The following is a 15,887-nucleotide window of genomic DNA, read 5'->3' on the forward strand; positions in this document are numbered from 1 at the left end:
TATTCTCGGCCAGATCCGCCCCACCCCTACCCATAACTCCAAGCCCTTCCTGAGGCTCCAGCCTGTGTCCCTCCTGCTCCCGGCCCTGCCCCCAGCCCCGCCCCGAGACTCCAGCCCCGCCTCGCCGCCTTTCTCGGAGACCAAGGCCAGGTCCCTACTGCAGCCGCGGCGCCAGCAGGAGGGAGGGAGGAGGCAGAGGGGGAAGGGAGAAGGGCGGGCTCCTCAAGCCCAGCCCCGCGCTCACCGTCCGTGTCCGCAGATTCGCCACAAACGGCCCGACCCCTCCGGATCCCGAATATCGCGTCTTCAGTCCAGAGAAACTCAACTCTAAGGTGGAGGTGCTAGAGAAGCCATATGGGGTGTCCAGGGGCTCTTCCGAATCTCAGAGAATGGCCTCTCGAGACTCAGCAGGCGGGCGGGGATCTGTGGCGAAAGTGCAGCTCGACAGCGCCGAGGCGCCGAGTTTACCCTGCGCAGACGCCGTCGCCGCCGCTGCTGCCGCCGCCGCTGCCACTGCCTTTGCCGCCACGGTCTCCGCCGCCGCCGTCCCCGCGCTGCCTCCGGGAGCGTCCATTGTTCCGGCGGTGTCGGGTCCCGAGGCCGGACAACCTAGGGGCTTTCGAAACGGGCGGCGGCCGACGGAGCTGAGACACCAGGGCGCCGGCGGGACCGGGAGCGGCAGGGGTCAGCGCGGGAATCCCGGGGAGCCGGGGCCAGAGCGTGGGGCGGCAGGGGGCCGGGGTGGTGAGATCTGCGGTCTCCGGAGTTGGGGCTCTCTCTCCCCGGCCCGTCTTTCCCCGCCGGCCTCCCCAAGTGGGGTCGGAGCCCCGGCGGGCGCCCCCGGCGATGAACCCGGACTCGAGGTGGCCGGTGAGTGCGGGCCTGGGACCAGGGCGGGAGTGGCCAGCGGGGAAGGACTAGACTACTTTCGTGGGGCGTGCACTGAGCTTCCTGGCCCGGGTGCCCCTTGGGCCGCTCCAGCTGGGAGAACTGACAGTGCATTAGCTCCCAGCCCGCGTCCCAGGGCAACAGAGTATCCTCCAGGGCTGCCTAGGCCAATGGCAGGAGGGGAGCCTTGTGTAACATGTTACACTTCGACAAAAGGGAAACGTCGCCGCATCCGGGAGAGGGCTGCGGGCACCGCCTGGGCCCGGCCTGATCGCTCCGGCCCCCGCCCCCTACTTCCTCCAGCCCCCTGAGCTCTGCCGCCATACCCCTGTGGGCCCTGGGCCTTCCTCACGGGCTTCCAGTCTGAGTTCTTGTCTCCACCCCGTGTGCCTCTGCCGCCCAGTCCCAGCGGGACATCTGTCCGGGGCTCTGTGCTACTTTGGGAGCCAGGGCGACAGAGCCGCAGCGTACACCAGGGACCCATCATTGAAAGAGAAGAGCTTGCGTGGTCTCTGATTGGTTTGTGTTTAAAGACACAGCTGCAGGTAGGAAGTAAAAGTTGAAGTAGTTTTACCAATGTAGAAGTCAGGGGCTTTGACAGAAAGGATGGGGCAGCCCACTTGGCTTGGCTAAGTAGCTGGAGAGAAGCCAAGAGGGGTCACTATTTGTCTGGGAGCTCAGGGTGGCTTTGCTTGGAATGGTGCCAACACCCTAGCTGAATTGTTGAACTCAGCTAGGCCTGGAGAAATTGGGGCAGTCTCTGACCAAGCTGGGCTTCCTGGGGGCTGGTGCCATCTGCTGTTACTACTCACCTAGGAACATTGGAGAGGAGGAAGGGAAGGCCCTGAGGACCGTCATGGAGCTGAGTGTGCCTAAATTGTCATGTTCCTGTTTGTACCCTTAATACCTGGTATCACTCCCAGAGTCAGGGTCAGGTACCACTCCCAGAGCCAGGGCCAGGGCAGAGGTTTTCTCTAAAGACCTCAGAAATGTACTGCTTTTTTCTGTAATGCAGTGATTTCTGCTGGTGTCCAGGATTAAATCGTTGGCTATCCATTCAGGCAAGCTTCTATATGGGTTAACACTAGCCTTCATCCATCTGTCAGCTCCAAATCTGGTGATCCCCTCATTTAGCTATTCATTCAACAAGTTCTTCATTCATTTGCCAAAAACTGAGTGGCTACTACATGCCAGGTACTGGATATATAGAGAGGTGGGTAGACTCTGATGTCTGCGCTGCATAGCACCCAGTCTAGTGGGAGGAGACAAAGGACTTCTAGTGTGGTAAGTGCCATGCCACCATGATGGAATGACAAGAATGGAATGCTGTAGAAACATATTTCCCTATGGGAAAGACAAATCATAATAAGAAGTGACATTTGAGTTGGGTTTTGAAGAATGAGTAGGAGCTCACCAATCAGGATGGAAGCCACTTCAAATAGAGATCATCTTGCGGGAATGAGTGGGTATAACATTCAGGGAATGACAAGTTGCCCTGGATAGACGGAAGTACAGCTGTAACTAGTGAGAAGAGTCTGGAAAGGAGGACTAGGGCCAGACAATGAAAGGAGTACCTTGAATGTCATCATAGGGAATTTGGATATTATCCTGAAATAAGTAGGGAGCATTAGGAAGCTTTTAATCAAAACATTGACATGATTGTTGCTACTCTGGCCTCATTATATGAGATTAGGCTATAGGCTATTAGCCTATATTGAGATGTAGGGCAGGATGACTGGGCAGGAGGTGATGAGGCCCAGACTGTGGCCATGGTGTGGAGGTGATGGCATTTGGAGTCACTGTAGAGGTGGGCTGGCCAGGACCCTTGGGGAGAAGGATGGGTGGAGAGATGAGAGTGGATGGCCAGGAACTTGTCCCCAGGCCTATGCTAACTGATCTGTACATTCTAGATGTGACAGCATGGGGGTGGACTTTGATGTGAAGACTTTCTGCCACAACTTGCGGGCAACTAAGCCACCGTATGAGTGCCCTGTGGAGACCTGCCGCAAGGTCTACAAGAGTTACAGTGGTATTGAGTACCACCTATATCACTATGACCACGACAACCCACCACCCCCGCAGCAGACTCCACTCCGCAAGCACAAGAAGAAGGGGCGCCAATCACGCCCAGCCAACAAGCAGTCGCCCAGCCCCTCAGAGGTATCCCAGTCACCGGGCCGTGAGGTGATGAGCTACGCACAGGCCCAACGCATGGTGGAGGTGGACCTGCACGGCCGTGTCCACCGCATCAGCATTTTTGACAACTTGGATGTGGTGTCAGAGGATGAGGAGGCCCCTGAGGAGGCTCCTGAGAATGGCAGCAACAAGGAGAACACTGAAACACCAGCCGCTACTCCCAAGTCAGGCAAGCATAAGAACAAGGAGAAGCGCAAGGACTCCAACCATCACCATCACCATAATGCTTCTGTGAGCACCACTCCCAAGCTACCAGAGGTGGTATACCGAGAGTTGGAGCAGGACACCCCTGATGCCCCACCCCGGCCAACTTCCTATTACCGGTAAGGCCACCTCTACCTCCCCTCTCTGAAAAACTGGTCAAGCAGGGCTCAGGAGCTGGAGAGGTAACAGGCAGCAGAGAGGAGAGTGGCAGAGATAAAGGGTAGCAGAAGCACACTGGTCCTGCCAGGACAGTGAGAGGAATGGTGCCCCAGCTAATGATGGTGGCACTTACTCTATACTGCCACATGCCAGGCCCTGCACTGGGTACTTTACAGCCACTCTCTTGTTTTATTCTCACAATTCTCTCAGGCAGGTATTGTTCTCATTTCACAGATGAGGAACCCACAGTCCAGAAAGGGGACCAGACTTACCAAAAGTTACATGCTAATAGATTTGAACTGGGATTCACATCCAGGTTACTTTGAGTCCAAAGCTATACTGTTTCCACTGTAACAAAACATCATGTGTCTGGTTGCTGGCCCGCTCCACTCCATCACTGTGCAACGTTGAGAAAAGGTTCTGGCATTCTAATGACCCCATCTGCAGAGCATGTATAATATTCCTCTGCCAGCCTAGAGGTAGAAGACTAGGCACACTGATTTTATAAGGTCCTGAGAGCAATTTGTAAATCTGCAGAGGTAATTTTCCCATTCTATTACTGTCACCCATCCTTTGGCATGTATAAGCAATATTTTCATCGCCTATGTTTTGTACTCTACCATTGGCCCTTTTATTTATTTCATTTAATTGTTTCTTGGCATCCCATTTCCTTCCAAAATTAGTCATGATGGCTCCTAAGAAAGTCAGGGACATAAAGCTAAATTCCTTTAATACAAGATAAAAAAATGAAAGGATGGGGGCAGTGTGGGGGTGAAGCTACATACAGAAACCTTAGCTGAAGGATGGTACAAAAACAAAGTGTAAAACTTCTCCCTGAATCTTGGCATTCAAGGCAAAGAGTGCATTCGGATAAGTTAAGGAGCAATGTTTGGTGTCCACTAATCTGAAGGCCTGATCTCTAAAAAGGACTTATAAAGGTTTTTATATGAAAGGTAGTTTTTCCCAAAAATGCAATCCATGTGATGGTATACTCAGTCTCAGTTCTTTAAAATCAAGTCTGTGGGGGGAAAAATATGAAAAAATAAATAAAATCAAGTCTGTGGGAACTCAGGTTATTTGGCCTAGTAAGATACTTTGGTCTCTCCACTGTTCACATATTAGGCAGTCTCCTCTTCCTCTCTTTTTTTCTTTCATCTGTCCAGCCCGGCTCCACCCCCTTCTGGCTTTCCACTGCTTCTCTTTTATGTTAGCACTCACTGCTGTGCCCACCCCCCCAACACACAGACCCCTGCCTGGGCCTGCCTTCCCTCCTAATGGCTTTCTAGCATTCTCTGCTCTGATAGGCAGTCCAGACCAGTTCATTCCACCCATTCCTTCCTCCTTCTGCTCAGATTCACTCTTTCTTCTTGGGGTTCAAATCTATTCTCCAGGGGAGCATTTCTCAGCTAGGTACACTGCAATCAGCTGGGAGGTATGTTGCATGTTATTTATTACTACTGTTAGCAGAACTGTCCAAGTTTTGTAAATATTTTTTATATATAAATTTGAGAAGATTGGAGGTCATCTCTCTAAGAACACCATTTTCTCTGGCTTGCATCTGATATGCTTTCTTAAGGGGGAAAGAGGGTGGAGTGTAGGCTGGTGTGCCAGGAATTGTACATGACATGCAGCCTACATTATCTATCTGTGCCACAGCCTGTAATATGGGTACACCGTGGGAGTGTGTTATGCACCATCGCGTAATGTCACATGTGTCGTGGCAGAGAAAAGGTTGAGAACAGGTGCCAAGGCCTGGAAGTGGCTGGATGGTTCATACAAGCTCTGAGCCACAGCCTTTTTCAAGGATGAGGACCTTGTGGTCACTTTGGGGAAGAAGTACAGGGCTAAGGAAGAAACAGCTTCCTATAGACACAGTATTTTAGTTCTCTCCTCCATTCCACCCCCAAAATGCTTTTGAAATGAACAACACTGTGCCTATTTCTGTGTAGTGAATCAGACATGGTTCTTGCCTCTAGCCTATACTGGAGGAGTTAGACACATAAATAGTTAGAATACAAGGCAAGATAGGTCAGGGCTATACAAAAGCTAATACTAAAGCTAATGTTTATTGAGTACTTGGATCATGCCAGGTACTGTTCTAAGTTCTTTACGTGTATTAACTCATTTAATGCTCACAGCAGCTGTGTGAGATAGGTTCAGGTTAGCATCACCACTTTGTGGATGAGGAAACAAAAGCCTGGGGAGGTGACCATGTTTACTTATTGTCATACAGAGCATGGCTTCAGAGCCTGTGCTCACCTGGACTGCTCTTAGCACCCAGAACCCCATTTCTGTTGTGGAGGGGGGAGGGGAGGAACAGAAACTAACATTTATTTAGGGCCTGCTGTGTTGTGCCACTTCATTTAGTCCATTCATTTTTCAAATTCCATTTAATCCTGACAAACGTCTTTGGGAAAAAATGGTAGCATTCTCATCCTATCATCAATAATACTGAGGTTCAGGAAGGACCAGTGATAACTTGAAGGTCACAAAGTGGCAGAGCCAGGATTTTAATCCATGTTTGTCAGAAGCCAAAGCCCCATTCTTTCCATTGTAGCTCCCTGTAGCTTTATAATACTAGAGTCCAGGCAACCTAGAGCATAGCAGGGGGCATGGGGAGCTCGCTCTGTATGCCAGGCACCTGGAGCAGCCCTCAGCTCCAGTTCTGCTGGTCCAATGAGTGCTGTAGGGTAGAGTGTGAATTGTAGCTCTGCCACTTCCTGGTTGTGTGACCTATCTGTGTTGGGCAGTTAACGTCTCAAAGCTTCATTTTCCTCATCCACAAAATAAGGGCAATAAGAACACTGATACCATGTCTGTGGTGAGAATAAATGTGTAACAGAAAATGCTTGGCTCACAGTAAATGCCTAGTAAATCTTAGCTATTCTGTTATCTTCCGAGGCTATCCAGAGAACAAACACAATACCTAGAGTTTGAGGGAGTTGCACCAGCTGACAGAAGACCCATGGCAACTCCATTCAGGACACTGCCAGCTGGTGCTAAAAATTATATATAATTTGCAAGTGACACATGAGGACCTTCCTTGGGACTCTTTGCACCGTCATCCAGACCAACACAATAGGACCTAGCTGCCGCACCCGCCTCCCTTCAGGAGTTTGATTGAGCCTCTGCACCTCAGTGGTATAGTAGCTAGTACACAAGCTCCCTAACTCCCTAAACCTTAGATTTCCTTTTATGCAAAACCAGAATAATTACAAAAGCTGGGGTTAGGATGACAGTGGAATGAGACAGCATAAGTAAAGGCACAGGCCTGGCACTGAGTAAGTGTCCAGCAATTGTAGCCCGTTGTCTTTAGGGGAAGGAAATCTCAACCATATGATGCTGAGCTGCCTACGTGCACTGCAGGTACATTGAGAAGTCGGCAGAGGAGCTGGACGAGGAAGTAGAGTATGACATGGACGAAGAGGACTACATCTGGTTGGATATCATGAATGAGCGGCGGAAGACAGAGGGTGTGAGTCCCATCCCACAGGAGATCTTTGAGTACTTAATGGACCGTCTGGAAAAGGAGTCCTACTTTGAAAGCCACAATAAAGGTGACCCCAATGCACTAGTGGACGAGGATGCCGTGTGCTGTATCTGTAATGATGGTGAGTGCCAGAACAGCAATGTCATCCTGTTCTGTGACATGTGCAACTTGGCTGTGCACCAGGAGTGCTATGGTGTCCCCTACATCCCTGAGGGCCAGTGGCTGTGCCGCCGCTGCCTACAGTCACCCTCCCGCGCTGTGGATTGTGCCCTGTGCCCCAACAAGGGTGGTGCCTTCAAGCAGACAGATGATGGGCGCTGGGCCCATGTGGTGTGTGCCCTGTGGATCCCTGAAGTCTGCTTCGCCAACACAGTCTTCCTGGAGCCTATCGACAGCATTGAGCACATCCCGCCAGCTCGCTGGAAGCTGACCTGCTATATTTGCAAACAGCGGGGCTCAGGGGCCTGCATCCAGTGCCACAAGGCCAACTGCTACACAGCCTTCCACGTGACATGTGCCCAGCAGGCTGGCCTTTACATGAAGATGGAGCCTGTGCGGGAGACAGGTGCCAACGGCACCTCTTTCAGTGTCCGCAAGACAGCCTACTGTGACATCCACACACCCCCAGGTTCGGCACGCCGCTTGCCTGCCCTATCCCACAGTGAGGGTGAGGAGGATGAGGAGGAGGAGGAGGATGAGGGTAAGAGTTGGAGCTCAGAGAAGGTCAAGAAGGCAAAGGCCAAGTCCCGGATCAAGATGAAGAAGGCACGGAAGATCCTGGCAGAGAAGCGAGCAGCAGCTCCTGTGGTGTCGGTGCCTTGCATCCCACCACACAGGTATGTGGGGAGTGGATGGATAGGCTGCTAAGGGAAGAAGAAGCCCTCCTAGAGACAGAGAGTCCCAAGTGGAGTGATAGGGTTGGGTTATCTTAACCAGGAGCTACAAAGAAGTTAAAAAAAAAAAAACCAAAAAAACAAAAATCACACCAGATTCCAAAAGAAGTTAGCTCTAGGAGGTCACCTGACTTTTACATGAGGAGCCAGAAATGTCAACTTTTATCTGGTAGACCTAATAAGTGTTTTCAGCTGCCCTTCATTTTGATGGTTTTGTTTAAGTTAGGAAGAAAGAGGATGGAGTAGCTACCAGCCACAGTAGCAGAAACGGTCTGACCCTGAAGGGAGAAATGGAACGAAAAAGGGGGAAGGAAACGCTCAAGAAGTTGCGAAGTGGTCACTGCCACAAATGAATCCAGATGAGGGCTACCATCATCAGTTATTTTTAACTCTCTCTTGTGCTATCTAGTCGATTTTCTATAGTTTACTGCTTTATGATTGTACTTTATCCTAAAACCTTCCAAGGCTCAATCCGAGCAGGGTATCCCAGGGTCAAATAGTACTCCAGGCTACCGTGACAAGAGCAGTCTTAGGGGCAAGCTCCCTGACACCCCTCCCCCACCAACTTCGTGAACAGGGGTAGGGATCTGGCTTCATGCTGGGAGTTTTGGCTTCCTGTCTGGTACCATTTGCTCTTCTTTGCATTAAGCCAGTGTCACAGGCCTTTTTGACAATAGGTTTATTCCCAATTCAGCCCCATTCAGGAATTCTCACTAGCCAGAGACCCCTATTCTGCTTAAGAAAAGCATGCTCACTGGGTTTTTCTCTTTATTCCCTGCTTCCCAGGCTCAGTAAAATCACCAACCGCCTGACCATCCAAAGGAAGAGCCAGTTCATGCAGAGGTTACACAGCTACTGGACGCTGAAACGGCAGTCCCGAAATGGAGTCCCACTGCTACGTCGCCTACAGACACACCTGCAGTCTCAGAGGAATTGTGACCAAGTCGGGGTACCGTGTCAGATTCCCTGTGGGCTCTGGGAACTGGGGCCAGGGACACAAGGACTGAGATTTGTGACTATAGCTTTCAGTGTCCGAGGACTTAGGGTGTTTCCTCCTTTAAGCTAGCCTTCAAACCAGGCTCAGGACGAAGTCCTTATGGATTATCTGCTTGCTGGAAGGGCAGTGTTCCTGTGTGTTCATTCATCTATTCACTCAATAAGCATATACCAAGCATTGATTCTGTGCCAGGTCTAGGGGGCACATAGGTTGAGGAAGTCCCACTTTAGCTAGTGAGCCTGCTGATAAACTACTGTGCTCCCTTCTTAAGCTTTACCTGCCCTTGACCCAGGTCTTCTGGGCTCTCTTCCCCTTTGGCTTTTCTTCTGGCTCCCTCATCATCTCCTGACCCCCTTTTTTGCCTCTACAGAGAGATTCTGAGGATAAGAACTGGGCCCTCAAAGAACAGCTCAAGTCCTGGCAACGGCTCCGGCACGACCTAGAACGAGCTCGGCTGCTGGTGGAGCTTATCCGCAAGCGGGAGAAGCTCAAAAGGGAGACGGTGAGTGCTCCTGGGCCAACTCTGTCTTACAGAAGAGAAAACAGTCCTGGGACAAGGAAAAGCATGTACCCCCTGGCCAGGAAGCAACAGGGCTGATGCTGGAGTCAGGTTTCCTGGTGCCCAGTGTGTTCTCAAGCTCACTGCAAGCAGAATGTCACAGAAGAGTATGAAAGGGACCCTAAATTATGTGATATAGGTAGCTGGCACTGGGAGTTCAAGGAAGGGAAAGGCCAGCCAGAGTAGTTGGGCCTTTTTATAAAGTAGACCTGAGTGAGTACACTCAGCTGTGGGCAGGGGAGAAGGAAGGCAATGTCCCAGACCAGCTGCTACCATCCCCTCAGACCTCTGCCAAGGGACTGGCCTGGGCCTAGCTGATCGGGCCTTTATGTGTGTCAGATCAAGGTCCAGCAGATCGCCATGGAGATGCAGCTGACCCCTTTCCTCATCCTCCTTCGCAAAACCTTGGAGCAGCTCCAAGAAAAGGACACAGGCAACATCTTCAGCGAGCCGGTCCCTCTGTCTGAGGTAACCGAATTGGACGAAGTAAGAATCCCTTCCCCTCACTCCACCTTCTTTCTGTTCCTCTCCCAGTTGGACCCCTGCTGCAGGTCTGGGCCAGGGACTAGGAGGGGACCATGAAGAGAGGGGCTGGTGGCTCTGGGGCTTCAGGATGAACTGGAGCCACATGCGTCACCTGGACTCTGTCTTGTCCCTGTCATACCCCAAGGGCCCAGAGTGGGAGGCAATCTGCACTCCTTCCCCAGAGGCAGGGACTGAGTCTGCCAAATGAATAATCCCAGGGCAGGAAGACACTTTCGGGGTGCTGAACCCTAGAACGGAGACTTTAGAAGGCTCAGCACCTAAAGAACCAGCTCTGACGCCCTAGGTCCTGACTGGCAGACTCTTCTCTCTAAAAGGTATAAAACGAGAGGCCTGAGGCAGTAGCCTCCTTGTAAGTCTTAATGATAAGTAAAAAGAGCCATAGGAATGCAAGATGGTGTTATTTCCAGAGGATTGCCATAGCCACGAAGCCTCATGTGGCTGTAGGAAGTAGATTTGACTGTAATTTCATCACCATTTTCCAGGCGAGGAAAAGAAGGCCCAGAAGGGTTAAGAGACTTGCCATGGTCACACAGCTTGTGACTGGTAAAGTCAAGACTAGAATCTAGCTTTCCTTTTCCCTGTGCTATATGCCTGCCTCTAACTGTGGTGGGAAGAGGTTGCTGGATGCATTTCAGGGGGTGGGGGTGTTAGAAGCAAGGGTTCAGGGAGAATGAGGAGCATATCTCCACTTAGCCATACCTACCCTACTCTCCAGGTACCTGACTACCTAGACCACATCAAAAAGCCCATGGACTTTTTCACCATGAAGCAGAACTTGGAGGCTTACCGCTACCTGAACTTTGATGATTTTGAGGAGGACTTCAACCTTATCGTCAGCAACTGCCTCAAGTATAACGCCAAGGATACCATCTTCTACCGGGCAGCAGTGCGGCTCCGTGAACAGGGTGGCGCTGTGCTCCGCCAGGCCCGGCGCCAGGCAGAAAAAATGGGCATTGACTTTGAGACGGGCATGCATATCCCCCACAGCCTGGCTGGAGATGAAGCCCCACAACACACTGAAGATGGTGGGTGATAAGTCATGCTACACACATAGAGGCCAATGCCAGGGATGAACAGCTTGCCAAAAGTCCCCTACTGGGAACAGGCAGTGTAGGCAGGAAGTAGCTAGGCTGAGCAGTGGCAAGCTATCCCCAGGAATGCTCGCCAAGAAGCCAGACTGGGTGAATGGATAGCAGTGTCCGCCATTCCACATTTTGGTGCTGCTGTTACACAGCTGTTCTGGTGAGAAGCCAAGGGGAAAAGAGTGGGTTTCTTGCTGCCTGCCCAGGTTCAGGGGGCCCGGAGGGCTCCCCTGAGTCTGACCTTTCCCCACTCTCCATGTCCATCCCTAGCAGCAGAGGAAGAGCGGCTGGTCCTGCTGGAGAACCAGAAGCATCTGCCAGTGGAAGAGCAGCTAAAGTTGTTGCTGGAGCGGCTGGATGAGGTGAATGCCAGCAAGCAGAGCGTGGGCCGTTCACGGCGTGCAAAGATGATCAAGAAAGAGATGACGGCACTGCGGCGAAAGCTTGCCCACCAGAGGGAAACTGGAAGGGATGGGCCTGAGCGGCACGGCCCCACGAGCCGGGGCAGTCTGACACCTCACCCGGCATCCTGTGACAAGGATGGGCAGACAGACAGTGCCGCCGAGGAGAGCAGCAGCCAGGAGACAAGCAAAGGTCTGAACCCCCTAGCAAGGTGGACCCCAAAGCAAGCCAGACTTGACTCTGCAGCACACACTCAGCCCCTGCCATGCCCCAGGCAGAGGTTTCTCCTACACAGCTAGCTGTACTTTCTCCCTCATTCCCCATTCAGGGGCCTCTCAGCTGCCTCTCTGGCTATTTGTATAAGAGACAATGTTCCCAATTCCATACCCTCAGATCATCTCCCAACTCTAGCTGGAGTAATGGTTGTATAGACCCAGGGCGTACCCTGGGTATCTACCCTTCCCACATCAGGCCCCTCACCAACTCTCCTTCTCTCTTTCTCTGCTCCAGGCCTGGGTCCCAACATGTCCTCAACCCCCGCACATGAGGTGGGCAGGAGAACCTCAGTTCTGTTCTCCAAAAAGAACCCGAAGACGGCTGGACCGCCCAAGAGGCCGGGCCGGCCCCCCAAAAACCGGGAGAGCCAGATGACCCCCAGCCACGGAGGCAGTCCTGTGGGGCCCCCCCAGCTCCCCATCATGGGCTCCCTACGTCAGCGCAAGCGGGGTAGGAGCCCCCGGCCCAGTTCGAGCTCAGACAGCGACAGTGATAAATCCACAGAAGACCCCCCAATGGGTGAGCCTCACCATCACCCAGCGCCCGCCCCCACCGAGAGAGTGAGCTAAGCTGCCATCATCCCCAACATAACTCCCACCGATCCCTTCATTTGCCCATAATATATCAGAGCTAGAAGGGCCCTTAGAGATCCTTTAATTCGGTCCCCTCATTTTATAGATGGGGAAACTGAAGTCCAGAAACACTGACCCAGCTAGATTCCTGTCCAGGATCCCCTCCATTGTATCACTTCACCTCTTTTCTTCTTACCCTCCTTGGGGATTTCCTGCCCTTTAAGCCATTTGTGTCTTAAGGCCAGTAACTGCCAAGGGAAGTGCGAGGGGTGGGGCAGGACTATGGCCAACTGTGGCAGACACTGCCCAGAGCTGGCTCTGCTGGCCAAAGTTGGAGGAATTTTCCAGCACAGAAGGGAAAGCTAAGCTCCTAATCCCTCTTACCCCCATGCCATCTCTGATCTACATCTTCCTGACCGATTCCTTCCCTCCTCCCCCTCCCACCAACCAAGACTTACCAGCAAATGGCTTCAGCGGTGGAAATCAGCCAGTGAAGAAGAGTTTCTTGGTATATCGTAATGACTGCAGCCTTCCCCGGAGCAGCTCTGACTCTGAGTCCAGCAGCAGTAGCAGCAGCAGCGCTGCCTCAGACCGAACCAGGTACCAGCTCTCCAGATCAAGACCTGTCTCCAGGATGCCCTTCCAGGTTTCCCTTTGGGAAGTGGGGTGGCAGCCACCTCAGCCTTGATTAAGATGGTTCAGACCCAAGGTTCTCTGCAAAATAAATGGCATACATAAGAATGTCACCATAATGGAATAGTGGAAACCATCTTGGGTTAAGCTAACATAGAGCAGAGAGTGTAAACTGATGCCTTGGGGCCTGGATTTGGCCTGCATACATATTTTGTTTGGCCAGCATGGTGTTTTTAAAAAAATGAATCCAGTACTGCCACATAAAATTCCTACTGCCTGTATTCTCTTTAAAAATCAGATCTGGCAAATCTAGCCAGTGCTGCCTTTAGACAGGGGGTGTACTCCTCACCACCACTGCTAAATCCGGCCCATGTCCATCACATCACTGCCAACCCCCTGAGGGCATTTGGGTTTGAAATTTTTCAAGTGGCCTCAGCTTTCAAAAATTCTTAGACCCTGGGGGTATAAAGAGAGGACATCTACCATGCCATTAGCCACTCTTCCCCTCCTTTAAGCTGAGTTCTTATTGTCTTGTCCATAGCACAACACCCTCAAAACAAGGCCGGGGCAAGCCCTCCTTCTCTCGGGGCACATTCCCGGAAGATAGCAGTGAAGATACCTCAGGCACTGAGAACGAGGCCTACTCCGTGGGCACTGGCCGTGGCGTGGGCCACAGCAGTAAGTACCCTCACCTAAGGCGAGGGATGCCGGGGGCCCAGTGTCAGGGCCTTGCCAGCCCCCTGGCTGCTGATCTGCCCCCTCTCTCCCATTCCTGTGAAGTGGTAAGGAAGAGTCTAGGACGGGGAGCTGGCTGGCTGTCAGAGGATGAGGACTCGCCCTTGGATGCTCTGGACCTGGTGTGGGCCAAATGCCGAGGGTATCCGTCATACCCAGCTCTGGTAGGCTTCCCCTTTTCTTATCATATCCCTTGTCTCCCAACACCAGATGGCAGACACAGTTAGCAAACTTTACTTACTCTCTGCTGAGCTGCGGAGAACAAGGGTCTTTGGCAGATAGACACTTAGACAGTTCCTGGTTAGTTGTTCGATGTCTCCCTTTTCCTTCCCTTTGCACCCTAGGGTCTGAAATAGTTCATCATGAGAAGAAGGGTCAGCATTGCAGCCTGTGGCATCATAACCTTTCTCTGTCCCCACTTCAGAGATAGTCTCCCAATTCTTAGGTAGAGTTAAGCCGTGCAGAAGAAAGGGACTGAACCAAACAAAGGTCTTATTACACCCTCAGATAATTGATCCAAAGATGCCCCGGGAAGGTATGTTCCACCATGGGGTTCCCATCCCTGTGCCCCCACTGGAGGTGCTGAAACTTGGGGAGCAGATGACCCAGGAAGCCCGAGAGCATCTCTACCTCGTCCTCTTCTTTGACAACAAGCGAACCTGGTAAGGGAGAAGGGGAGCATTTGGTGTGATTCACAGCCACAGATGCAACCCTGAGTATAGGGGCAGGCTGCCAGGAAATTCCAGCAACAGACAGACTGGGCTATCACAAATCAGAGGGGGAGGGACTTACATCTTTGAGCAAAAGGGTTGTGTTGACCATGAGTCTGAGAGCCTGAGTGGGCAGCAGCTGACAAACAGCTGTAGCTAGAAGCCAAAGGGCCATTAGTGACTATGACAAATGTGCTCCCCACCCAGACTTAGGTGGCTTCTAGGCTTAGTTTTCCCACCTCTGCCTCCATGGTGACAAGATGGGGATAAACATTCACTCTCTCAATCTCTGTTCTGTCACATGTATGTAATGGAGTGCTTTTGTGCATTGTCTGCAGAGGATATTTAATGTCAGTCAAGTCTGCCAGGAGCCTATGGGACAGGGTACCTATTTCAGGTTGGGTCATGGCTCTCCGTTTTTTGCACTCAAAAATACCCTGTGGTTACCCCATAGTATGTCTGTTGCCTGGGCTCTTTTCATCACTAGACTATGAGCCATTCCTTGAGGGCAGGGACTGTTTCTCTTAGTCTCAGTAACCCCATTGCCCACCAGAGCCTGGGTCAGAGTGGGCGCTCAGGAGGTGTTTTTGAATGAGTGTGTGATGAAGGCTGGTGCTTGTTGCTTTCCCAGAGATGACTTATGTGATCCTCACCTCGTCCTACAGGCAGTGGCTGCCGAGAACTAAGCTGGTTCCTCTCGGCGTGAACCAGGACCTCGACAAGGAAAAGATGCTGGAGGGCCGCAAATCCAACATCCGCAAGTCAGTGCAGATTGCCTACCACAGGGCTCTGCAGCACCGCAGCAAGGTGCAGGGCGAGCAGAGCAGCGAGACCAGTGATAGTGACTGATAATGCCCAGCACAGCCCAACCTACAGTGCCCTGCCACCTCCCTCCTCCCCCTTTGCTCACTGTCCTGGAGTGGCACCGGCCTCTGCACTGACTCATTCCTGGTCTTGGGGCCAGTCTCAGGGGAAGCTGGGTGGGGGAGGTCCCTCCCGCCCTGAGTGCAGCTGGACTGTACAGAACACTCCAAGGGCCCATGGTGGCTCTGCGCAAGAAGAGGGGAGGTCCCACTGGCCAGAAAGCTCCAGAGACCTCACAGCATTGTAGTGCAGGGTGGTGGGCCAAGGTTAGGACACTGCATAAAACAGGCCATCCCACCACTTCTGCCTGCTCTGCTCGTTCCAGGAGAATCTGTAACTGCCTAGTGGCCTGAGGCCCCCTGCAGGTGGTGAGGTGAGCGGGCATCTGCCCAGCCTAGCAGTGGGATTGACGTCTGTCCAGCCCGGAAGAGGGGCACTAGGTGACCCCCTCCCCTGCTGTTGTAAATACTGTAATTAGCGGAGAATTTAAATTATTCTCATTTGTAACTGCGTTTCCGGGTCGCGCCAGAGTCATTTGGTACTAAAAAAGACTGGGGCCTGTCCCCACTTCCCTTTTTCCCATAGATTCCCCCACCTTTCAAACTGGTTTGTATTTATTTCAAAGGAAGAAAATATATTGATTCTTAGAAAATAAATGGTCTGTTTGGAATTCTTGGGTTC

General features: G+C 52.0%; 1 protein-coding gene across 8 annotated transcripts; it reads left to right on the plus strand.

The window, feature by feature from the left end:
• Positions 1 to 498: 498 nt before the first annotated feature.
• On the plus strand, positions 499 to 15,862 carry BRPF1 (bromodomain and PHD finger containing 1). 8 transcript variants are annotated; one of them, XM_026501307.4, is made up of 14 exons: positions 501 to 870; positions 2,799 to 3,407; positions 6,814 to 7,773; positions 8,617 to 8,779; positions 9,198 to 9,329; positions 9,726 to 9,872; positions 10,648 to 10,957; positions 11,285 to 11,608; positions 11,927 to 12,211; positions 12,717 to 12,864; positions 13,439 to 13,575; positions 13,678 to 13,796; positions 14,140 to 14,294; positions 15,008 to 15,862. In XM_026501307.4, exons 2-14 carry the CDS (start codon positions 2,809 to 2,811, stop codon positions 15,189 to 15,191), a joined length of 3,663 nt encoding a protein of 1,220 aa, XP_026357092.1. In that variant the 5' UTR covers positions 501 to 870; positions 2,799 to 2,808; the 3' UTR covers positions 15,192 to 15,862. The 8 variants fall into 8 exon arrangements, with proteins under 8 accessions (XP_026357091.1, XP_044240977.1, XP_026357092.1 ...); XM_044385043.3 differs by having other exon boundaries at positions 11,288 to 11,608; XM_026501308.4 differs by having other exon boundaries at positions 9,726 to 9,854.
• Positions 15,863 to 15,887: the final 25 nt, after the last annotated feature.

This window comes from Ursus arctos, unplaced genomic scaffold, assembly GCF_023065955.2.
Source record: "Ursus arctos isolate Adak ecotype North America unplaced genomic scaffold, UrsArc2.0 scaffold_14, whole genome shotgun sequence".
In the NCBI taxonomy this organism is placed as follows: Eukaryota; Metazoa; Chordata; class Mammalia; order Carnivora; family Ursidae; genus Ursus; species Ursus arctos.